The sequence below is a fragment of the Halichoerus grypus genome, chromosome X, assembly GCF_964656455.1.
Source record: "Halichoerus grypus chromosome X, mHalGry1.hap1.1, whole genome shotgun sequence".
NCBI lineage: Eukaryota > Metazoa > Chordata > Mammalia > Carnivora > Phocidae > Halichoerus > Halichoerus grypus.
In genome coordinates, this window is record NC_135727.1 from 1,957,457 (window position 1) to 1,981,895 (window position 24,439).

At 54.1% G+C, this 24,439-nt stretch overlaps 1 protein-coding gene across 3 annotated transcripts in view; it reads left to right on the top strand.

The window, feature by feature from the left end:
* Positions 1 to 6,413: 6,413 nt before the first annotated feature.
* The window catches only part of PDZD4 (PDZ domain containing 4), a 28,209-nt gene continuing 10,183 nt past the window's right edge, over positions 6,414 to 24,439 (top strand). For 2 of the 3 annotated variants that reach the window (XM_036120459.2, XM_036120460.2), the window contains exon 1: positions 6,414 to 6,751. In XM_036120459.2, the coding sequence (XP_035976352.1) occupies positions 6,692 to 6,751 (60 nt within the window). In that variant the 5' untranslated portion in view covers positions 6,414 to 6,691. The remainder of the gene's footprint in view (positions 6,752 to 24,439) is intronic. The other variant, XM_036120461.2, reaches the window with a different exon arrangement.

The window sequence follows — 24,439 nt, forward strand, 5'->3', positions numbered from 1 at the left end:
TCTGGGAAGGCTTTGTATTTGTTAGGATTTTCTTCTTCTTTTTTTTAAATTGAAGTGTTTTTATTTTATGTATAAAGAGTTAGCATTAAGGTACATATCTTGGATATCTGCAGTTAAGGTAGGTCTCTTGGATGACCCATTCAAGGAAGTTCACTTAATCCAATTTAATGAAGCCTGTATCCTTTGTGTGCTGATGGAAATATTGACCGCACACATTGAGGCTGTATTTCCAGATCAGATGGTGCTGGGTTGAGCAGACGTGGCAAGACCCTGGCCACATTTCCTCAGATGGCTTCAGTAGAGTTGCTGGTGACCCATTTTGCTCTCGGATGCAAAGAGGAAAAAGGCTGTTAGGATTTTCTTTTTCTTTTTCTTTCTTTCTTTCTTTCTTTCTTTCTTTCTTTCTTTCTTTCTTTCTTTCTTTCTTTCTTTTTCTCAAAGATTTTATTTATTTATTTGAGAGACAGAATGAGGGCGAGAGAGCATGAGAGGGGGGAGGGTCAGAGGGAGAAGCAGACTCCCCGCTGAGCAGGGAGCCCAATGCCGGACTCGATCCCGGGACTCCAGGATCATGACCTGAGCTGAAGGCAGTCGCTTAACCTACTGAGCCACTGAGGCGCCCTTTTTCTTTTTCTTTTTTTTAAGGATTTTCTCTCTTTTTTTGACTTTTTAAAAAATTTTTTATTTAAATTCAATTTAGTTAACATATAGTGTATTATTAGTTTCAGGAATAGAATTTACTGATTCATCAGTTACATGTAACACCCAGTGTTCATTAGATCAAGTGTCCCTCTTAATGTCCATCACCCAGTTACCCCTTCTCTTCACCCACCTCCCCTCCAGCAACCCTCGTTTGTTTCCTATAATTGAGAGTCTCTTATGGTTTGCCAATTTTTTTTAGGATTTTCTGATTGCAAAAAGAAACTGACATTAACTCAGGCAAGAAGAGGGGTGTATTTGGCATGATGCTGAGCAGATCACTGAAATGGTGGAATGTTTGATCAAACAGGTCTTGGGATGCACAGGTGTGACATGTTTGGAGTGTGGCCCAGAGCAAGAAAGGATCCTGCAGAAGGTCTGGTCTGCAGTGCAAGCTGCTCGGCCGTTAAGACACAGCCAACCTAGAGCCTCAAGAGGATCTGTCCATGGTAGATAATGATGCTGTGAAGAGTCTGTGGGAAGCCTCAATAGAAGGATCCAAGCACAGATCCATAAAGGTCTGGAGCAAGGCCCTGTCTTCGGTGGCAGAGCTACTTACTATTCAAAAGGCAGCTTCTGTCATGCTACTGGGCTCTGGTACAGACTTAGACGCCGACCATGGGACATCTAGTACCTATGTGACTGGAGCTGCCCATCGTGAGCTAAGTATTGGCAGACTCACCAAGTCATGTGGCCAGGCAGGCACAGAAGCAAGATGGTGAAGATGGCACCTTCAGGACCAGGCCCAACTGGAATCAGAGGCTCAAGTCAGGTACGTGGTCCCGTAGTCCAGACCCCAGGTCTTCTGCCTCCATCACACTGGTCCTCCCCCCTCAGCTAGTTCACACCTATGCACTCATGAGTGGTGGGGGCGGGAGTCAGGACGACTGACTGATGACAGGGAAACATTTAGACCTGGTTTATTGGAGGGTCATCTTATCATGTCGGTACTAGTAAAAACAGACTGCTGCCTAGCTACAGTTCCATTCAGGGTGGCCCTAGGGACAGTGATGAGGAGAAATCCTCCCAGTGAGCAGTACACTTGGTTTTCTACTTGGTAGAGAGAGAGAAATGGCCTGAGATAAAGATGTCCATGAAAAATGACTTGGAAGATTGGTCAGGGACCTAGGAGGAATAAAATTGGAAGGTCAGTAAAAAACATTCTGTACCCAATTCCAATGTGTGGTGGGAGTTTTTCCAGAGCACCAAGCAATTCTTATCCACCATGTGGTGTCCTATAATTTAGCTTAATTCTGACTATATCTACCTGGAGACAGCATCAGATCCCACTAGTTGAGCATTCACTCTTTTAAGACCTCACCCCACTTCAGACACCAGTCTCAAATGTAGGTTTTTTTTTTTTTTTTAAGATTTTATACTTATTTGACACACAGAGAGAAAGCACACAAGCAGGGGAGAGGCAGAAGGAGAAGGAGAAGCAGGCTCCCTGCTGAGCAGGAAGCCCGACCATGGAGGACGATGCAGGACTGGATCCCAGGACCCTGAGACCATGATCTGAGCCAAAGGCAGACGCTCAACCGACGGAGCCACCCAGGCACCCGTCAAATCCAGGTTGTTACTTGGACTTCCTACGGACTGGCTATAAATCAGAGGTCCCAAGACTCCCTCTGCGGGTTGGATTAATTTGCTGGAGCAGCTCACAGGATGCTTACTAGATCACCAGTTTATTATAACTCAGGAACAGCCTGACTGACAAGGTATGGGGAAAAAGCACAGAGCTTCCATGTTCTTTCCAGGCATGCCACTCTCCCGTACCTCCAACTCAGGTCTTCAAACACTGTTCCTTTTGGGTTTTAAAGGAGGCTTCATTACAAAGACATAATTGTTTTTAAAAGATTTTATTTATTTATTTGAGAGAGAGAGTGAGCAAGCGAGAGCACACGCGAGCAGGGGCAGAGGGAGAGGGAGAAGCAAACTTCCCACTGAGCAGGGAGCCTGCCCCGGAGCTTGATCCCAGGACCCCAGAATCATGAGCTGAGCCGAAAGCAGATGCTTAACTGACTGAGTCACCCAGGTGCCCCTACAAAGACATGATTGATCAGATCACTGGCCACTGGCCATTGATTCAACCTCCAGCCCCTCTTCCCTCTGTGGAGGTCAGGGAAGGAGGACTGAAAGTTCCAACCCTCTAATTATTCATTTGGTTCTCCTGGCAACCAGCCCCCATCCTTTGTGTGGTCCCAAAGTCACCTCATTCACATAACAAAAGACACCTTTATTGCTCTCCTCACAGGAAATTCCAAGCGTTTTAGGAGCTCTGGGCCAAAAACAGGGACAAAGACCAAATATATATATTTTTCATTATAAATCACAATGTTACAATCAGAGACCAGAAGGTTTGGAGGAGAGGTGTGTGGTGATATCTAATGTACCTAGGGGAGTGCATAAGAAGGGTACGTGGATTCCTGTGTCTCTGCCAATGGCCCCCAGCAGAATGGGAACTCAAACTCAACCACCAGGCAAATAGAGGAAACCTTGTGGTGGAGGTCAGCCAGCTTCTCTCCATGGTGCGATGGATCCATGAAGGCAGTGGTCTTGGTGCAAGGGCTGGAGGTTCTGCACAGGTCGAAAAGGAAGGGTTTTCTCTCACCAAGGATGATCTTGATACTGCCACTACTGAATGCCCAACCCACCGGCAGCAGAGATCAATGGTGATCTCTTGGTATGATGCCATTTCTCAAAAGGACCAGCCAGCCATTTGGTAGCAGGAAGGTTACATCAGGATTCCTCCTATGTTGGAGGGGGCAGTAATTAGTCACACTTCGGATTTGGATTTGCCTTCCCTATGCACAGCATCTCTGCTGGCAGTCCATCTGAGGGCTTACACAACACTTGATCTATTGACATGGTATGCCACACAATACTTCAGAGCAAGGGACTCTTTTTCCAAGAAAGGGGGTGTGACAATAAGCACACGTGCATGGGAGCCACTGGCCCCGCCCTACACTGCATCACTCAAGCACCCAGAGCCTATTGAAGGCTCAGCAAAGATTCTGCCTCGGGAAAGCACCCTGTGGTGTTGGGGGATGTTACTCCATAATGTGACAAATGCAGTGAATTAATAGTCAATACATGGTGCTATGAACCAAGAAGTGGGAGTAGGATTGGCTGCTCTCCCCATCATTTCCAGTGACCCATTTGAGGAATTGGTGTTTCCTATTTCTGAAACCTTAGGCCTTCCTGGGCTAGAGGTCCTGGTTCCTGGGATAGGGGCACTGCTTCTGTCAGGGGTCATGGTAAGTGTTCTGTTGAACTTGAAACAAAAGTTACCATCTGGTCAACGTAGGCTCCTCATGCCCATGGACCATCCAGCCACGAAAAGATTGTCATATTGGTCGGGCAATTGATCCTGTGTCCATTAGGAGCTAGCATTGCTGCTCTCTAAGGAGAGCAAGAAGAATGCCTGCAACTGAGAACATTCAATAGAGTGTCTCTGTGTTTCGTAAATAGACAATTGCACAACTATGGCCTGACAAGGAGGAAACCAATGAAAGGTTCAGACCTATGTAGGATGAAGATCCGGTTGAGCCCTCCAGGAAAAAAACCTAGACTGGCAGTGATGCTTTCCAGGGATGGGGGAAATCTAGAACGGGTGATGGAGGTATGGTCAATAGTAAAATGGCCACAGAGTCTTCCCATTCGTGTATTCGCAGACATTTACATTCCTATGCAATGTGACTTTGTCACTCCTCCCATCAAGAAGCAATCTATGCGGTCCTTGAATCTGGACTTCGCTATGTGTGGTAGGTAGAATTATGTCCTCCAAAAAGTTCAAGTCCCAATCCCTCGTATCTGTGAATGTGATCTTATTTGGAATTAGAGTCCTTGTAGATGCAACCAAGTTAAGAGGAGGTCATGCTGGAGTAGGGTGAGCCCTAAATCCAATGACCGGTGTCCTTATAAGAAAAGGGAAAGTTGGAGACACAGAGGAGACCCAAGGGTTAGAAGGCCACGTGAGGACAGATGCAAACACTGGAGTGATGCAGCTACAAGCCAAAGAACAGCAAAGATTGCTGGGAGCCACCAAGAAGCTAGGAAGAGGCAAAGAAGGATCCTCCCCCAGAGCCTTCAGAGGGAGCATGGCCCTACCAACACCTTGATTTTGGACGTGGAACCTCCAGAACTGTAAAAAACACATTTCTGTTGTTTTAAGCCACCAGCTCTGTGGTCCTTCATGGTATGGCAGTACCCTCTTTGGGCTTGGGGCAGACAATTCTGAGATGCACTCTATCCACCTCCTAGCAAGGTCAAGTCCCAGCGGCTCTGAGTGCCCACCAACTTGAGAATGCACCCTTGTACTGGCTTTCATCCCGAGACCACCGTCCAACATAAGCAACCTGTACACCAGCCCTTGTCTCAAGGTCTGCTTTTCCAGACACTCCTATCTCTTCTCCAGACTCGGAGCGGGCCCACCATTCCGGATTCCTAGCTTCTAACCCAGGAGTCAGGGAGGAAGAAGGGCTTTGGAGGGGCCTTCCCCAACCGCTGCCGTGGAATCCAACAGCTCTGTGTGGTTAATGATTCTGTCACTTGCCAAAGCCTGGAAATGAAGCGTGCGGCAATTTAATCAAGCGATCTTCTGCAGCCAGGGGGCTTGGGCTCAGCAACTCTCCCGGGCACCCCATGGGGAGCCACCCCGATGCTGCTTTCCAGGCAAAGGCCTTCTCTCCCCAGGCTTGTCCAAGAAGAGAGGGCAGGCTGTGGGAGAGAAGAGGAAGAGATGGAGGGAACGTCAAAGCCGTGGGCTGGGGCTGAGACACAGGTAGGCAGGGGACTCAGGTGGGCCAGCTCTGTGCGCGCGCTAGGGTCCCAGGGCATCCCAAGCCATGTGGCGGGCTCTCCACCACCTCTCGTTTCCCCATTCTTTTTATCTTATTTTAACAAAGGTGTCCATTTAAACGACAGCGAGGGAACGGCTGAGTTGAAGGAGAGAAGCGGTCATTAAAGGGAAGTCGGAGGAAGGGGTAGAGGTATTCGGCCTGCAGCGTGGAGGCCCCGGGAACTGGGCCGAGACTGCGCCCCCCTCCCGAGGCCCCGAGCTCTCTGGGCGATCCCGGGAGGCGCTTTTCCAAACAGGACCCCTGTCTCCCGGGCCCGCCCCGCGTCGGCCGCGCGTCCGGAGCCGAGAGCCGGGAGACCCGACGCCTGCGGGAGCGGGGAGCCAGGACGCCCCTACCACCCCAGCCAAGGCCCCGCCCCCGGCTTGGCGCGCCGGCTCCCGCGGCCCCCGCCGCTCGCGCTTCCACCCCGCCCAGCTCCCCTCCCCCGCGCGCGTGCGCCCCGTCCCCGCGCCCCTCCCCCCCACCCCCGCCGCCGCCGCCGCCGCCGCGGGCGCGCGCGCGTGCTCGTCGTCCCGGGCGGGAGCCGGAGACTGCGGGGCCGACTGCGGGCCAGGGAGCGGGCGCCGGGAGCGCCGTGAGCGCGGCCGGGCGAGGCGGGAGCGTGGGCGCGGGCCTGGCCGCGGGCGGGGGCCGCCGCCGCGCCGCCGCCCCCCAGTCGGCGGGCCGGGCCGCGGCGCCGAGGGCGAGGGCCGGGCTCCCGGGGCCGGTGGCCATGGGTGGGAGCCGGAGGCGGCAGCGGCAGCGGCAGCGGCAGCGGCAGCGGCGGGCCCCGCGGGCGGGGAGGCGCGCGGCCCACGGCCCCTGACGGCCCCCGGCGGCCCGGCGCGCCCCCGCGCCTCCTGGGGGGCCGTCGCCCAGCAACGCCCGGCGCGCCCGCCCATCCCCCGCTGCCCTTTTTTTCCTGGCCGGGTGCGAGGGAGCATGCCCGCGCCTGGCCTCAGCCGGCGGAGTTAACCCGAGGGGCGTGGAGCTGCCCCTCCCTCGGGGGCGTCCTCCCCTCCCCCGCTCAGCGGCCCGCCCCCTGCACTAGGGTATGGCCCCCGGCCCCGGCCCGGGACCCGAGGTCCCGCACTCCGGCCGGTGAAAGGCGTTTTCCCGTTCCCGCCCTCCTCCCCTCGCTGGCCAGCACCATGGGATGTAATATGTGTGTGGTTCAGAAACCGGAGGAGCAGTACAAAGTGATGCTTCAGGTAGGGGCCGCTGGGGCGGGGGGCGTGGGCGCCACCTGGGGAAGAAGCTGGTCGCAAACCCGGGAGGGCTGAAGGGCTCGAAGAGGAAGAGGTAGGGAGCCATTCCTGCCCTCAATTTCTGGGGCTGCTGGGTGTTGGCGCTCCGTGGGAAGCAGTCACAGATGGGGGGAGCTGCGTGGGGATGGGGTGTAGGGCGCATCCCTTGGGCGCCCGGAGTAGATGGGGACGTGAACCCTGGGTCCAGATCGGCCTGGGTCCGGAAGTTGGGCTCGGCCCGGTCCGGCGCGCTTGCACCCCGGGCCCGGGAGCCCGGAGGCGCGGTGTTGCCGGCGCCCGCGCGGGATGGAGGTTGCATAGCAACGGGCTCCGTTCCCTGCACACGCTCGCCCCGCTGGACCCAGGGCGGGGGAGGGAGCTGGGCACCCGCGGCGCTGGGGGCGGCCAAATCCAGGGCCCGGAGGGCCAGGGGCGCAGGAGCGCGCGGGCGGTCTGGGGCTGGGGTGCTTATCCCGGCACCCACTCCCCGCTCCGGCCCTGCCCAAATGGTGGGCTCCCAGGCTGGGGTACCGCGGGCTCAGCGAGGGGAGGGCTGTCTGCAAGCAGCGGTGCCCGGCTCGCTCCCTGCCCTGCGGGGCCTCGGGTCCAGAGCCGCGGGGGGCGTGGACCGGGCGGTGTTCGGCGGGGCAGGCGGGGAGACGCCCGGCCGCGCGCTCGGAGCCCAAGCCCAGCCCGGTGGCCCGGAGCCGGGCTTCCTTGCTTGTGCGTGGCGTGACTTCGTGAGTGCGTGCTTGTGCCCCGTCTGTGTGTGCGCGGAGGCTCCTCGGGCCCCGCGTGTGTGTACTTTCTGTGTGCGCTCAGAGAGGTGTGTCTAGGGAAATGGCCCGCATGGTGTGGCCTGAGACGCCCCCGGGGCTCAGGGGAGGGAGTTCAAGGTCGGAGGGAGTCGGGACCCAGGGGCAGACCCGGCGCAGACAGGTATGCACTTCAACTCCGGGCTTATGGGTCAGGACTGGGGAGCAGGCGCTGGTCCGTGCGGTGTTGGCTGGGGGCAGTGGAGTCTCCTTAGAAGAATAGGGGGAACTCCTGTAAGCACCCGCGGGGGCGCGGTGTGTGGGGGGGGGGGTGGGGGAGGAATCGGCGTCTCGGGGGGGGGTGGGGAGGCCGCGGGAGCCCAGCTTCGGTGCTGTGAGCCTGGTTCTGGCCACTGTGAGCGGGAGGGGGCACGACGGGGACTCTTGCTCTGCCCTGGCCGCGCCGCTCCCTCCTCTCTGAGGCTCTGGGTGCCGGGGCGCGCCCTGCGCCTTTCCCGCTCGCTGCCCCTCGCCTTTCTTCCGTTCTCGCCGTGCGCCCCCGGGCTGTGCCGCTCGGCTTGTTCCCGCTGTCTGGAAGCCGTGCCTGGCCATTGTCATTGCCCGCTCGTGGAATCGGGCTCGGTAATCACTCGCGCTGGGACCGAAAGGCAGTCCCTTGGAATCCCAGCGGCGGGCACCGGGGCTGCAGGCGGAAGGTCGCGCTGCCCTGGTTGGTTGGTGACGCCGTGGGATCCCACCCTCACGCCTTCCTTTCTTGGAATTATTCCACCAAATGTCAAGCGATTCCAAAGCTCTTGGCTCTTGACTTCCTCACAGAGGGACTGAGGTAGTATTTCATTTAAGGCCGACCTCATGGGGGTGTGTGGAAAGCGGAGGGCGACCTGCGCTGCCTACAGGCTTGAAATGAGCCGGGTCGAGGGGCGACACTGAGGTGACCCTTCTGGCTCCCCCTGGCAGTGAGTGAGGGGAGGCTGCCACAGTCGGGGCTGGGACTGCCTTCAGGGAGGCTCCATGGTGGAAGAGGGCTTGAGATGAACCTCGGCAGGAAAGTTCAGAGCCAGGCTTTCCTTGAGAGAGAGCCCCAAGCCCTGGGGAGATAGGTCCCCAGGAGGAGGGGTCCGCATGCCAGCTGCCCTCTCTGGGGACACCGCTCCCTTTTAAAGCTCCTGCCGAAGTTTGGGCAGAATCAGAGCCTGGGTGCGCTTTTAAAAGAGGAGTGATCCTTTAAAATGAAGGGGAGGGGCGCCTGGGTGGCTCAGTCCCTTAAGCCACTGACTCGATTCTGGCTCAGGTCCTGATCTCAGGGTGGTGAGATCGAGCCCCAGCGTGGGGCTTGTGTGCTGGGTGTGGAGCCTGCTTGAGATTCTCTCTCTCTCTCTCCCTCTGCACCCCCCCCAAAATAAATAAGTAAATAAAATAAAATTAAGGGGAGACAAAAGAAGATTGAATAAAAAGGAGCTGGAAAGCAGGGAAAACCATTAGTGGTCCCAGATGACCCCGTTTCTGGGGGCTGGAGTCCCGGGCACAGCGGGGTGAGCATTTCCTGGCCCAGTCCGGCCTCTTCTCAGAGCAGAAAGAAGCTTTTGTCCCAAAAGACCAGTCAGACCCCTTGCCTGGCTCCCGTACTCCCCTAAACACTGGTACTCCCCTAGCCTAAATGGTGCTTCTCGCAGTCCAGTCTGTACCTGCCTGTGGCCTCCGCACCTCACGAGAGTAAGGGACCCGGGTGGGGCACGGTGCAGCCCAGAGAAATGCACATGCACACCTACACCACTTGCCAGGGGACTTCCTCGTGCCTTACGTTCTCCAACCCCCAGGTTAAGAACTCCCAAGTGTCTGTCCTACCCTTGAGTTCCAGGCCCTTTTCTCCTGATGGCACAAAACAAACTACAGCTTTATCGAGCATACCCTGATAAAGTGTGCAATCGGTGGTTTGTCATATATTCAGGGAGTTGTGCAACCATCACCACTATCTCATTCCAGAACATTGTCATCACTCCAAAAAGAAACCCTGTCTTTAGCAGTCATGTACCCATTTCCCCCAACACCTCCTAGCCCCTGGCAACCACTAATCTCTGTATGGATTTGCCTGTTCCAGACATTTCATCTTAATGACCATAGGAACCATACAATACATGATTTATTTTATGTGCGGCTTCTTTCATTTATCATGTTTTCTTTTTTTAAAATGTTTTTTTTTTTTTAAGTACTCTCTACCCATCCAATGTGGGACTCAAACCCATGACCTGAGATCAAGAGTTGCACGCTCTTCTGACTGAGCCAGCCAGGCACCCCCTAAATTTCTTTTTATTGCTGAGTAATATCCTATTGTGTGGCTATACCACATAGTATTTATCCATTTACCCATTGATGAACACTGGGGTTGCTTCCACCTTTTGACTATTGTGAATAATGTGGTTGTGAACATGGGTATATAAATATCTGTTTGAGTCCCTGCTTTTATTTTATTTTTAAAGAGATTTTATTTAATTTTTTTATTTTTATTTTTTAAAGATTTTATTTTATTTTATTTTTTAAAGATTTTATTTATTTATTTGACAGAGAGAGAGAGACAGCTAGAGAGGGAACACGAGCAGGGGGAGTGGAAGAGGGAGAAGCAGGCTCCCGGCCGAGCAGGGAGCCCGATGTGGGGCTCGATCCCAGGACCCTGGGATCATGACCTGAGCCGAAGGCAGACTCTTAACAACTGAGTCACCCAGGCGCCCCTAAAGATTTTATTTTTAAGTAATCTCTACACCCAACGTGGCGCTCAAATCCACAATCCTGAGATCAAGAGTCACGTGCTCTGCGGACTGAGCCAGCCAGGCACCCTCAGTCCCTTTTAATTTAATAGTTAAATTAAAAATAATTTAATTTTTTTGGGTATATACCCTGAAATGGAATTGCTGGATTATATGGTAATTCTGTTTCATTTTTTGAGGAGCTGCCGAACTCTTTTCCACAGGGGCTGAGCCACTTTACATTCCTACCAGGAATGTAAGAGGGTTCCACTTTCTCCACATGCCCCCAGTGCATGTTTTTGATTATAGACATCCTACTGTGCATGACGTGGTATGATTGTGGTTTTGATTCGCAGTTCCTGAGTGATGTTGAGTATCTCTTCATACATTGTCCATTAGTATGTCTTTTCTGGAGAAATGTCTATCTTTATGCCAGTACCACTCTGCTTTTACTATAGCTTTGTAAGTAAATTTTATTTTCTTTAATTTTTAAAATATTTATTTATTTGAGGGAGAGAGATAGCGCGCATGAGCAGGGGGAGGGACAGAGGGAGAGGGAGAAAGAATCTCAAGCAGACTCTGTGCTAGGCAAGGAGCCTGATGCAGGGCTCAATCTCATGACCCTGAGATCATGACCTGAGCCGAAACCAAGAGTCCAACATTTTAACCAACTGAGCCACCCAGGTGCCCGTTATTTTTTTAAAGATTTTTTGGGGGGCGCCTGGGTGGCTCAGTCAGTTAAGCGTCTGCCTTTGGCTCGGGTCGTGATCCCGGGGTCCTGGGATCGAGCCCCGGGTCCGGCTCCCTGCTCGGTGGGAAGCCTGCTTTCTCCCCCTCCCACTCCCCCTGCTTGTGTTCCCGCCCTTGCTATCTCTCTCTGTCAAATAAATAAATAAAATCTTTAAAATTTTATTAGATTTTATTTATTTATTTGATAGAGCACAAGCGGGGCGGGGGGAGCAGCAGAGGGAGAGGGAGAAGCAGGCTCCCCGCTGAGCAGGGAGCCTAATGCTTGGGCTCGATCCCAGGATTCCGGGATCATGGCACGAGCCGAAAACAAGAGTCAGATGCTTAACCAGCTGAGCCACCCAGACGTCCTGGGAATTGTTTTCTTAACTTCCTTTTCGTCTTTCTCATTGCCACTGTGTAGAAATGCAGTTGATTTTTATATATTGATCCTGAATGCTGCAACCTTACTCAACTCATTTATTAGCTCTCATTGTTTCTTAGTGGATTCTTGAGGATCTTCTATATGTGGGATTATGTCATGAGCAAATAGAGATACTTTTACGTCTGCCATTCCAATCTGGATACCTTTTATTTCTTGTTCTTGCCTATTTGCTCGGGCTAGAATCTCCAGTACCGTGTTGGAAAGAAGTGAGAGCAGACATCTTTGCCTTGCTCCTGATCTAAGAGGGGAAGCTTCCAGTCTATCACCAGTGAGTTAGAAGTTAGCTGTAGGTTTCTCATAAATGCTCTTTATCAAGTCAAGGAAGTTCCCTTCTATTCGTAGTTTGGGTGTTTTTATGATGAAGTGTTGTTAGACGTTGTCAAATGTTTTCTGGGTGGCTATTGGGACGCTCCGTGGCTTGGGCCCCTTATGCTACTGACGTGGCCCAGCACCGCGCGCTAAGTGCAGCCCCGCAGAGCCCCAGCCCCACTTCCGTCCCATCAGTATTGAACCAGGCCAGTATTGAACCGGGCGGGCGCTGGGGTGGGGGCGGGGTGCCACACACCAACAAGCTCGACAAGCTCAGAAAGGTAGAAGGATCTTGGGGGTGGGCGGTCTTGCACGTTGAGTTAGGAAGAGGCAGCAACCAGGTGCCAGAGGGTGAAAGGTGGGCAGGAAGCGGAGTCAGCACCAAGGCGCACGATGCCTGCTGAGAGCCCTTCCTGGTGCCCTTGCAGGCTGGGGGCGCTGTCCTGCCCTGGGGCACCTTGACCCCTTTGTCGTGGATCTAATCACACCCCACTCTGTTGGGCTTCTCTCTGCCTCTTTGTCTTTCCCCTGCCACCCCAGTCTTCTAGATCTTGGTGCCCCCTCTCTGACACCATCACATGCTTGCTGGCCGGCCTGGTGCACAGGAGACCTATGTGACAAAGGAGACTAGCCCCTGGCCCACTGCACCCATTCCCTACAGGGCTTGGCCAGACCTCTGCTCTTCTCCCTTCTTTCAGCCTCGAGTGACTCAGGACCACCATCCGGCTCCCCTCTGTCCACATCCAGAGAGGTCAAAGGACAGCCCTCCAGGTCTCCTTGTGATGCCCCCCCCCCAGGTCTTTTTTCCTCAGGCTCCTGCTGGCGTAGCCCCCGCCCCCACCCCGCTGTGCCAGCCATCCTTCCTTGTGCTGAGGATCACAGACCCCCCCCCCCCCCCCCCCGGGCCTTTTTGTAATGGGAGAGACTGGCGGGGAACAAAGAGGCAACAGTTGGGGAGAGAAGGGCCCAGTGTGCTGCAAGAGCAGGGTGGAGGGCAGCGGGCCCACAGCTGTCCCCTCTCTCCATCTTCATCCTCCGTGGCGGCTCCCCTCACCCTGACATGCTCCTTGCCCCTTGAGTGGGGGCTTCCTGTGAGCAGGATTTGGTTCTTTTTTTTTTTTAAGATTTTATTTATGTATTTGACAGAGAGATTGACAGCGAGAGAGGGAACACAAGCAGGGGGAGTGGGAGAGGGAGAAGCAGGCTTCCCGCCGAGCAGGGAGACCGATGCGGGGCTCGATCCCAGGACCCTGGGATCATGACCTGAGCCGAAGGCAGACGCTTAACGACTGAGCCCCCCAGGCGCCCCAGCAGGATTTGGTTCTGTCATTGTGTCTTGCTGCTGAGTGCCCTGCCTGTCCGGAAGTAGGTAGGCCCTCTGGAAGTAATTGGAGCACTTGAGTGGGGCACTGAATTCCAGTAGCCATCATCTACACAGGATCACCATGTTTTTCCATTGTCTCAATATGTTAAAGTGCCCTTCCTCCCTTACCTCAGTTCCAAGGACTGCCTGAGCCATCGGGGTAGAAAATTCTAGAAAATGCAAACTAATCTACAGTGACTGGAAGGCAGATCAGCATTTGCACGGATGGGCGGAAGGGAGGGATGACAAAGGGGCATGAGGATACTTGAGGAAATGGTCACTATCTTGATTGTGATGATGGTTTCACAGGTGTATATTTACAGAACTTTAAAGTGTTATGCTCTAAATATGTGCATTTGATTATATGGCAATTATACCTCAGTAAATCTTTAAAAACAAGAAATACACGTAACACACACACCAAAGGAAAAACACATGAGAGTACTTAGCCCAGCATGGGGCTCTAGTGGGGTTGGGTGGGTCTTTCCCTCCTCCTGTTTCTGGGTCCCCAAAGGGAAGACAGTACCATGTGGGAATAAAGAGTGCCTGCCTCCCAGGGTCATTGCCATGGGGAAATCAGCAACCTTTGCTCATCTGGCACTGGGTCCCCTGGGATCTCATTTGGCTAGGGGGTGGAGTTGTTGCCATCAGGCCATTTAGTCAGTGGTTAAGGCGTGGCAGTTGGGTGGAGACAGCCTTACTCATGGACATGACACAGTTAATGTCCAGTGACAGAAGAACGTTCAGTATTATTCTGAGGATTTCTGTATGTGAAAGAAAGGAGAGAAAACTTTACACAGGAAGAGGAGCCCCTAGTTGTGAAGTGTAAGGTCTAAGATTAGTGAGGAGCCAGAGGAGGAAAGACTGAGAAGTTGGGGCTCAGGGGCTTCTTTGTAGTGCAGCCTGCCTCTTGCTCATGCTTGCTTTGAGCAGCGGAAATGAAGAGCATCTCATAAAGAATATCATTCTGATTACTGCTAGACTTGGATCATGCTCTTGGGCCAGTCAGGTTAGCCCAGAGGTGGGCGGGTGGATGTTTTTAGTTGTGAGCTTACACCCGAAGGTTGATCTTTTTTTTTAAGATTTTATTTATTTGACAGAGACACAGAGAGAGAGGGAACACAAGCAGGGGGAGTGGGAGAGGGAGAAGCAGGCTCCCGGCCAAGCAGGGAGCCCGACGCAGGACTCGATCCCAGGACCCTGGGATCATGACCTGAGCCGAAGGCAGATGCTCAACGACTGAGCCACCCAGGCGCCCTGGTCTTTTTTTTTTCTTTTTTAAGATTTTATTTATTTGACAGAGAGAGAGCAAGTAGGGGGAGCGGCAGAAGGAAAGGGAGAAGCAGGCTCCCGGCTAAGCTGGGAGCCTGATGTGTTGTGGGGCTCAATGCGTCGCGTGGCTCCATCCCAGGACCCTGGGATCATGACTTGAGCCAAAGGCAGACTCCCAATCGGCTGAGCCACCCAGGCGCACCCCCCGCCCCCTGCAAAGTTGATCTTGATGATGACCTCAAGAATTGCTTTGCTTTTTCACACAGGCCATCTGGGGTATCCTTCCTTCCTAGCCACTCTTTCCAGGCAGACTTCAGAGGTGCCCTGAGAGACCTGCTCTCACCTAGAAAGGCAGGGGGGCCAGGGCTGGTGGATCAGATTTCAGCAGACCCTGGGTGGCACCACCATCCACTCAACAGCTTTGGGGAGGGAAGGGGTAAGAGGGAAGGAGAGACCCTTTGAGTCACTTGTCTGGTGTCCGAACCTCATTCAGGTATGTGTGCATCCTCCCTGGTTCCTTGAGGGGGTGCTCTGGGCCAGCACAACTCAACCCTAAGGCCCTTGTTAAAATGCAGAACCGGAGCAGGTCCAGGGCCTGAGAGTCTGCATTTCTCACAAGCTCCCAGGCCACGTCCATGCTGCTGGGCCTTGCACCAACCACACCAAGAGCAAGGACCTCAGGAAGGAACTCAGGGTAAATCAGTGAAGCCCTGAATCACATCAACATGACCTAGGAAGTGAGTTTGCTACAAGAGACAAGGCATCACCTGAGACCTACCAAATCAATTTCCAGGGGTCTTTGCCCCCCTGAGGTTCCCAAGGGACATACTGTGTGCTAGCTAAGCAAGCCTCCTTTCCCATCGCCCACACCCTCACCAACACACAATCAGCTCACCTGGGCGCCCAGACATACACACCACTCCCAAACTACTAAAAAGGGTTTTTTGGTTTTTTTTTTTAAAGATTTTTTATTTATTTATTTGACAGAGAGAGAGACAGCCAGAGCAGGAACACAAGCAGGGGGAGTGGGAGAGGGAGAAGCAGGCTTCCCACTGAGCAGGGAGCCTGATGCGGGACTCGATCCCACGACTCTGGGATCATGACCTGAGCCGAAGGCAGACCCTTAACGACTGAGCCACCCAGGCGCCCCTAAAAAGGCTTTTGAGAGGAAGCCCTCCCATGCTTCCTTTTCTTTCTCCTGCCCCTGGGCAAGAAGGGGTGGGCACAGTTAGGGGCTTGGATGGTGTGGTTTGTCCAGGTAGCCACGACTGGGGCCATGCTGTTCGCTGGACCAGTCACGTGATGGTGGAATGTACTGCTGTGCCCTGCTAGAATTCTTACAAATTAAGGCATTTCGTAGCCACTGATGCAATTCATTTAGGCAAGGATCATCCTCGGATGGTAAAACCATTACATAAAGGTTGTCCGGAACAAGATGGTCACAGGGTCTCAAGGTATTACCCCAGGTGACTTGTAAATTAGGAAGGGAAAAAGAGAGACCTGGCAGCCATGATTTTGACCATGTGACTAAACCAAATCAAGCATCCCCAGCAGTGGGACGACCTGATGGTGGGGAGGGGGTACTACCCAGCGATTTGTCAAAGCACTTAAGCTGAATCTAATGAGGGCAGATCCAGACTCAGGCGTTGTGCAAAGCAGCTGCCCTGGACTCTTCCAAGAGGTCAATGCCATGAAAGTTAAAGAAAAAAGAACCTAACAACCAAATGTAATGTGTGTGGTCCTTGATTGGATCCTGGGTCCAGAAACAAAAACAAACAAGCTGTAAGGGTATTAGTGGTGCATTTGTAGAGATGTGGGGGTGGCTGATGATTACATCAGTGCTAAATCCATGAGCACATTAAGGGTGGTGTGGTTACTCCTGGAATGGGAGCATTGGTGTTGGCATCTTGCTTGCAAAATGTGTGTGTAGAAAGGGGAGAGCAGGTGTGGGAATGTGCACTCCGGGGGAGATCTGCCTGAAGGGAATGCAGGGACGTCCCTGTGGGTTGACCATTTTCAAAATCCAGAGTTGGGAAAATAGGAGTGAGGACTTGTGCTGGGCCATTGAAAAGACAGAGCCTGCTCTGTCGGTTTGGGGGTCCCCATAACACTCGTCTGAGCCTGGGAAGCCAGCGACACAGGTACATCCAAAGTGTCCCTTGGACACTCCTGTCAGCAGAGCTGAGAGCCATCAGTCAAGACTCGGGGCTCCAGGGCAGAGGGCAACTTCCGGTGTCTGTTTCCTTGTCTGTTTCTCCATCCCCAGAGTGGGGTTAGGAGAGTCCTAATGTAGCAGCCTTGGTCCCCACTAGACATCTACGTAGGTAACCCCCTACTCCCCGCCTTACCACGAGTGCAAGGGGCCTTTCGCAGGCCTCCGTGGGGTCGCAGGCCCCGCCCGGCACCCAGTCGGGGCTCTTTTCTCGGCCCCGCCCGCCCGCCCCGACGGCCCGCATCGCGGCAGCTGGGAAGTCCGGCGAGGGCCTCCCGGGGAGCCCCGCACACACGCGCCAGCCTCCCTAGGTCGGGGCCCGGAGACTCGCTCCCGCCGAGGGTGGGAGAGGACTCGCGCCCAGCGCCCGTGCGGGAGACGACGGCCAGCCCTGCTCGCGCCGCCGCCGCCCTCTTTGTCTGCTGCTCAGGGCCCGGGGGGAGGGGGGAGGGGGAGGGGAGAGGGGCGGGGCGAGCGCGCCGGGGCCCCGCCCTCCGCCGCCCGGGGCGCCGCCGCTTCGCAGTCGGGGGCGGAGCGGGCCCGGCGCCTTCCCCGCGGCCGGTCGGCCCCTGCGGGATCGCGACTGGCCGCTGGGATTCCCCCGGAGCTGTCGCGGGCCCCCGCGTCCCCTCGTTGCCCCTGTGTCTCCTTCACCTGCCGCTGGTGTTTCTTCTCTTCCCCCGTGTTCCCCGCGCCTACTCCCAATGTCCCCCAAGGTCTTGGTGCCTGCACTACCCCCCCCCCCCCCCGCGCTCTTTGGCCTGAACTTTCCCTCTTGTCAACCTCCCATCAGCATTCAGAACGCTCAGGTGTCTCTCCCGGTAAAACCCAGAGGCAGCGCTCTCCGCCAGCCCCCAGCCACTCCAACCCCATTCTCTGCAAAAGTTCCCGAGATCACACCCCGCCCAGCCCAGCCTGCTGAGTGTCCCCCTCTGCGCTGGTCCACCTCTTCTTAACAGATGCCCCTCGATGCACTGTCTTGTTCAGCTTTCCTCCTTAGCTTCTCTCTGGCTGACTGTAGACTCTGGGTCTCTCTCTCCAACTGCTTAATGTAAGCGTGCCTCATGGTCCTTTGTGGGCCTCTTCTGTCTGTATTCAATCCCCCGTTAGCTCCTCCATCTCATGATTTTTATTTATAATTTATTTTTATGTTAAAGTAATCTCTAGCCCAACATGGGGCTCGAACCCACAACCCTGACATCAAGGGTCGCATGCTCTACCGTCTGAGTCGGCCAGGTGCCCCATCTCAGGCTTTTTTTTTTTTTTTTTAAGATTTTATGTATTTATTTGACAGCGAGACACAGAGAGAGAGCACACAAGCAGGGGGAGTGGAGAGGGAGAAGCAGGTTCCCTGCTGAGCTGGGAGCCCAGAGAGGGAACACAAGTGGGGGTGGGTGGGCGGGGCAGAGGGAGAAGCAGGCCCCCTGCTGAGCAGGGAGTGCGATGTGCGATGATGTGCGACCCTGGGATCATGACCTGAGCCGAAGGCAGACGCTTCACTGACTGAGCCATCCAGGCACCCTGCTTTTTTTTTTCTTTAAGATTTATTTATTTATCTTCGAGAGAAAGATGGGGGCAGAGGAAGAGGGAGAGAGAAACCCAAGCAGACTCCCTGCTGAGAGCAGAGCCCGCCAGGGGGCTCGATCTCACGACCCTGAGATCAGACCTGACCCGAAACCAAGAGTGGTCTCTCAACTGGCTGCACCACCCAGGCGCCCTCCCCCCCATCTCATGGTTCGGGACACATGTAGGTGGAGTGGGGCATCGAGGATGTTTGCATGTCTCAGGAACTTTAAATCCGAGAAAAAATTTCCATTAATAAAACATGCCCATTTCCCGTGTTTACCCCAACCCCTGCATCGTCCACAGTGATCCTCACCTTTCTTGTCTCTGTGGATCTGGATGGCAGTCTTATTTTTATTGTGGGAAAGTCTATGACATCAAATTTACCATTAGTGACATGTACATTCGCATCACCACTATTTCCAGAACATGTTCATCACCCCAAAAGGGAACTTCATACCCATTAAGCAGGCACTCCCCGTTCTCCCTTCCCCGGGCCCTGGCAACCACTGCCACCTCCATCCCAGGCCAAGGCACCATGATCTCTGGTCTGGGCCACTGTGGTTCGCTGCTGCTCTTTCCCCTGCCTCCACTTGGTCCCCTCCTGCACGCTCCTCAATAGAGGCCGGGGCGATGTGTGCACATTATTCTCTGGAGAGCGCCAAGGGCTTAGCACTGGCTGGAATGTTCTTCAAAGTCCCTACCGTGGGGGGCTCCTTGTCATCATTTAGGTCTTAGGTCAAGTATCCCCGGGGAGGCTGTCCCTGCACACTCGATCGAAAGCAGTCCCCGCTTTAGCATTTTCGACCACATAACTCAGTGCTCTGAATGCAGTCCAAAACGGCCTTACTTGCCTGTTTCTTGCCTGGGTTCCGCCCCCGGCACTAGCCTCCCTGAGCACAGAGATCACGTCTGTCTTATTCATGGCTGTTCTTCCTGTTCTCCCAGTGCTCGGCGGGAGACGGAACACGTCTTCCTTCCAGTGGTTCCCAGCTGCCTGGGGACACAGAGGGTCACTTGTGCACCCATAACCCCTGTGCTGACCTCATCTCCTGGGCTCCCTTGCCCCGGACCTTCTGAAACACAGCTTTGCCCCCTCCCCCTCCCACCTTCCAACCAGGCTTGAAGCAGTCTGCCTCTCAGCTTCCAAAGGGTGCCCTGGGGCAGAGGGGAGCCCGCCCTGCTTCCGGGGCTCATTCTCTACTGTCTCCCTGCTCCCTGGAGAAGCCGCATGTAAGACCACACAGGTCTGTCCCAAGAGTCCCTTGTCTTGAGCCCCCTGGAACGAGAGAGACCAGTGGGCAGTGGCCCAGTCGCCCAGATCCATCCCCACTACAGCCTCTGACATCCCCCCTCACCTTCCTTGCTCACTCCCAACACCCCTGATTGTTGGAAAGTTTTTCCCCCGTTACAACTCCCCCACCCCCACCCCACCCCCTCCTTTAGAGCCTGGGTTGAGGTAGGTCCCTGCCCTAACTTGTGTCTTGTCTCCTCACCCCACTACCTGATTGGCTACTCTGTGCCTGTCCACCCCCTGGTGGGGAAGGGTCCCACCCTTGTGACCTGGCTTGCATTGAGGGGCTGGGGTGGCCATTGTGTGTGGGGTGGCCGCAGGCTCCTTGTGAAGGCAGACCTGGGGGCCTGTCTGCTGTGCCTCCCTGCCTCGTTGGCTGGTGCTTATGGGGTCAGTGCTCCCCCGACCCCAGGGGCCTCCTGTCCTCTTCTGCTCAGACGCTGGGGCCCACACCTTGATCACCCACCTTAGAGGGAGCCAGTAGGGGGCCGGCAGAGGGGGGCTGCGCTGGGGGAACGGGGAAGGTGTCTGCTCAGTCTTGCTCCCGGGCCTGAGGCCCATTAAGCCTAACTGGCCGGCCCCGTGGTCAGGCCAGTCTCCCAGTGGCCCCTGGGGTGGGCATGGGGCGGGGCCCTCGTGGCCACCTCCTCTAGGGGGTGGGTGGCTGTGATTCATTCCCCCCCCTCACCTGGAGCCCACAGCCCGAGCGTCCCCCCGGGGCTTCCTTCACTCCCTCTGGAACTCCAGGCCCCTTTTTTGGGACACCTGGGCCGGAAATGGAAGGCAGTAGAGGGAGACTGCCGTCCCATCCTGGGCTGCCCTGGAGCCAGGAGAACAAACCAGTCACCTGCCACAGAGTCTGGAGCCTTGGGGAAACTGAGAACAGGTCAGAATATATCATGGGCTAGATTGCTTTTTGTATATTTTCTCTGTGGTTATAAAAGCGATGTTCATTGGAGAAAATACTAGAAAGAACAAGAGAAAAGAAAAGTCACCTATAAATACTATCTCCCATGAATTTTCTTCCAGTCTTTAAAGAAAGTATTGTGTTGAACACATATGCACATACCAGTGAATGAATATATGTAACATACACCCAGATCCGTGCTCCCAGAATTGAGGTCGCACTGGTCTAAACAGGTCTTTTTGCTTAATATTTTATCATGAGAATTTTCCAGCAATGGTGTTTTTTATTTTGCAGTTCATAAACATTTATTTTTTTTCAAAAAGTATAGCCAGGGCGCCTGGGTGGCTCAGTCGTTAAGCATCTGCCTTCGGCTCAGGTCATGATCCCAGGGTCCTGGGATCGAGTCCTGAGTCAGGCTCCCTGCTCGGCTGGGAGCCTGCTTCTCCCTCTCCCACTCCCCCTGCTTGTGTTCCCTCTCTCGCTGTGTCTCTCTCTGTCAAATAAATATATAAAATCTTAAAAAAAAAAAAAAGTATAGCCATGTTATATAAAGTTTGGAAAAAAAGGGGAAAAATCTCAGATTTCCCTCACACAATGTTTTTATATATTCTTTTCCAGCCTTTTTCCATAACCATATTTTATATGGTAATCATCCTAGTTCACATGTCATTTTATATCTTTTTTAAAAAGATTTATTTATTGGGGTGCCCGGGTGGCGCAGTCAGTGAAGCATCGGACTCGGTTTCGGCTCGGGTCATGATCTCAGGGTCGTGAGATTGAGCCCCACGTCAGGCTCCACACTCAGTGAAGTCTGCTTGAGTTTCTCTCTCCCTCTCCGTCTGCCCCTCCTGCTCCTGCTCTTTCTCTTTCTCTCTCTCAAAAATAAATAAATAAATCTTAAAAAAAGACTTATTTATTTATATGAGGGGCGGGAGGGGCAGAGGGAGAGTCTCACGCAGGCTGAGCGTGGAGCCCAACGCCATGCTGGATCTCCTGACCCTGAGCTGAGACTAGGAATCCGACGCTTCACCCACTGAGCCACCCAGGCGCCCTATTATATCTTTTTTGAGAAAAAGACATTTTACTGGAAGACTTTGGGAGGGCAGCTGTATGCTTTAATGAAGAAGACACTTAATGCCTAAGATTGTTGTGAAGTTGTTGGCATTAAAAATAATGCTGGTACCTCACTGAGTTAAACATAGATGGAGCGTAGGGCCTGGCACTTGCGCTCCTAGCCCAGAGATTTGAAAACGGGGTCTCAAAAACTCGCACACAAATATTCATAGCAGCGTTATTCACAGGTGGCCAAAAAGTGGAAACAACCCAATGTCTATTGACAGATGAATGGGTAAACGAAATGTGGTCCATCCATATAAAGGAATATTATGGGATACAATGGATTATTATTCGGCCATAAAGTACTAATGAAATACTAATGCTTACTGCACTATCGATGAACCTAGAAAATGTGTTAAGGAACGATGCCAAACACATCAGAGCACGTATTGTATGATTCCATTGATATGTGGACAGAAAAGAGAGTGGTGGGCGCTGGGGCTTAGGGTAATGTGGAGAGAATGGGTAGGGTCACCTTTTGCAGGGACGAAAATGTCCCAGAACGAGATGGAGGTGATGGCTGAAGAGCAGTGTGAAGGAGCTAAATGCCCCTGAAGTGTGCACTTTCAGATGGTCAAACGGCAAATTTTATGTTAGGTGTATTTTACCACAACAAAACTGCTCTGGCCATCCCTGTAATTCACATGGTATCTATTATTATTATTATTATTATTTAAAATCTATTACTTAGAGCAAATTTATTGGATCAAAGGGTATGATGAATATTTTCAAGATTCTTCATGGTTATTGACAAATTCTTGCAGAAAGTTTACCATTTTACAGTGTGTAAGGTTCAGACCAAGAGTGCGTGACTGGGTGACAGGGTCAGCCAGGGTAAGGGCTGCTGAGCACCCTGGAGTCTGGAGGTGGCCACTGCCCTTGGGGCCTGTGGAGGCTGGGCTGGCAAGGTGCTTCAGTGCCTGGGGACCTAGGGCAGTGAGTGATCCCCTGGTGTGTAGACGGGAACCAGGCCACCTGGGCCACATTTGAGCAAAGGGGTGCCTCTAAAGCTTGGGTCCCCTCTCCCCACAGTGGAAATGAAGTGACTTCCAGCTCACCTGGGATTGCATTAGAGCTGTGGGTCTCAGGTCAGCCCACTTGGGCTCATGTGGGCAGCAGGAAATGGATCCGTGCTTGGAGGGTTCCTGAGTAGTGAGTACAAAGTCTATTTCGGGCGAGGCAGTGCTTGAGGGTTTGCTTGCTCTGCAAGCACGCTATGAAACCCAATAGGATTGGCTGCCAAAAGATGGTTCCAGCTAAGGCAAAGAATGATGCCCGGCACATGGCAAGGCCAGCCCAGCCTGCCCCGCAGTGCTAGAGATGAGAGTCATCAGGAACTGGGGTGAGGGAGGATGTGGGACATTCAAGTGGGCTTCAGGCATACGTGGAGTATTAGAAAACAAAGTGGATTTCTTCTGGATTGTTCCAAAGGAGGGAGGTTTGTACTTGATGAAGGCACCATCTTCTAATACTGAGAGGTTCTGACAAGGGGCCGAGCCAGCAGGTATTGCTCTCCCTGAACTGGAAATGATGTTCCCAACGTGATCCTAATTCTGGATTCCTTCTGGATATAAGAAGGCACCCTGGGTCATGATCTCATGATCATGGGGGTATTGGGACGATCTCATGATCTCAGGTCTTGGGATCGAGCCCCCCCCTCTCTCGTCCTCTTGTCGGCTGTGCTCCCAGTGGGGAGTCGGCTTGGACAGTCTCTCCCTCTGCCCCTCCCCCCACCCGAGTGTGCATGCTCACTCTCTGTGTCTGTCTCTCATAAATAGACACATCTTAAAAATTTTTTTAATTAAAAAAATTAAAAAAAAAAAAAAGGCGCCCTGGCCTGGTGGGAGAGAGACACAGAAGCAGAGCTGAGGGCCACCTTGGAAGCCTGGGTGGGGCCCCTCAGGGCCTGGCTTCCCCTCCAAGCTGAGGATGAGGATGTGCTTGCTGTCTGTCCTCTGGCCCATGCTGAGCCTTTGACCTCCGCCGGGCCCCCTCTTGCCTTCTCAGGCGGGAAAGTGAATGAGTTTTGCAGCCAGCCTGCTTGGCAGCCTGAGGGGAGTCAAGTCTCAGGGCTGTCAAGCCATGCCCACATGCTGGGTCTACTAGGGTCCCCTCTGTGCTACGTGCTTAGCATGCCCCGCTTTCTCCCTGGGTGTCCGCTGGGCCTTTCATGGCTCCCTCAGCATGTGTCTGCTTCCCAGCGAGTGTCTCTGGCCAGGGATGGATACACCTGGGCACCTGTCCTTGAGTGGGTGTAGGTGACAGGAGGGGGGCAGGAAGTGATGAGCAGCTATTGAGGGAGGAAAGAAGGATACATGAAGGAGAGGGAATGATATAGGCTGACGTTTAGAGCTTAAGTGGGGAGGTGGCAGGGGGCGGGAGGGGAAGAGAAGACCCTCTAGAAGAAGGGGGTTCAACACAGGGTCATAGACCTGCTCCTGTTACCACCAAGCCCTACCGCCCACCCACACAAGCCACCCACTCCCTGATCCCCACACCCACCCCCTGCACAAAGGCCACCCTCACACAACACTCTACCTACACCTCTGTGCCCGTTCCTACGCGCCCACACTCACATGCCCTCTGCCCTCACCCCCTCCCACCCTCAGGGCACCCCCTTCCCAGTAGCCCCAACCCTTGCTTCTATGGCAGGGAGCGGGTTTCTCCCACGGGGCTGCTCAGCGCTGCCCCACAGAAGGCGTGCCCCGGCCTCCCCACTCACCGCCGCGGGCCTGGGTTCCTCACCCCCCGGGCCTGCGCTTCCGCGGCTTCGACGAGCCCTGGGAACACAGCCTGGCAGAGGCGCCCGCAGAGGGGCCCGCGAGCGGACCGGAGCTGCTCTTCTTAGTACTAACAGGTCATTTTCTCCCGCGGACCTAGCCCCCCGAGTAGGGGACTGGCCTCCCTGCCCGTGGCTGCCCCTCCACG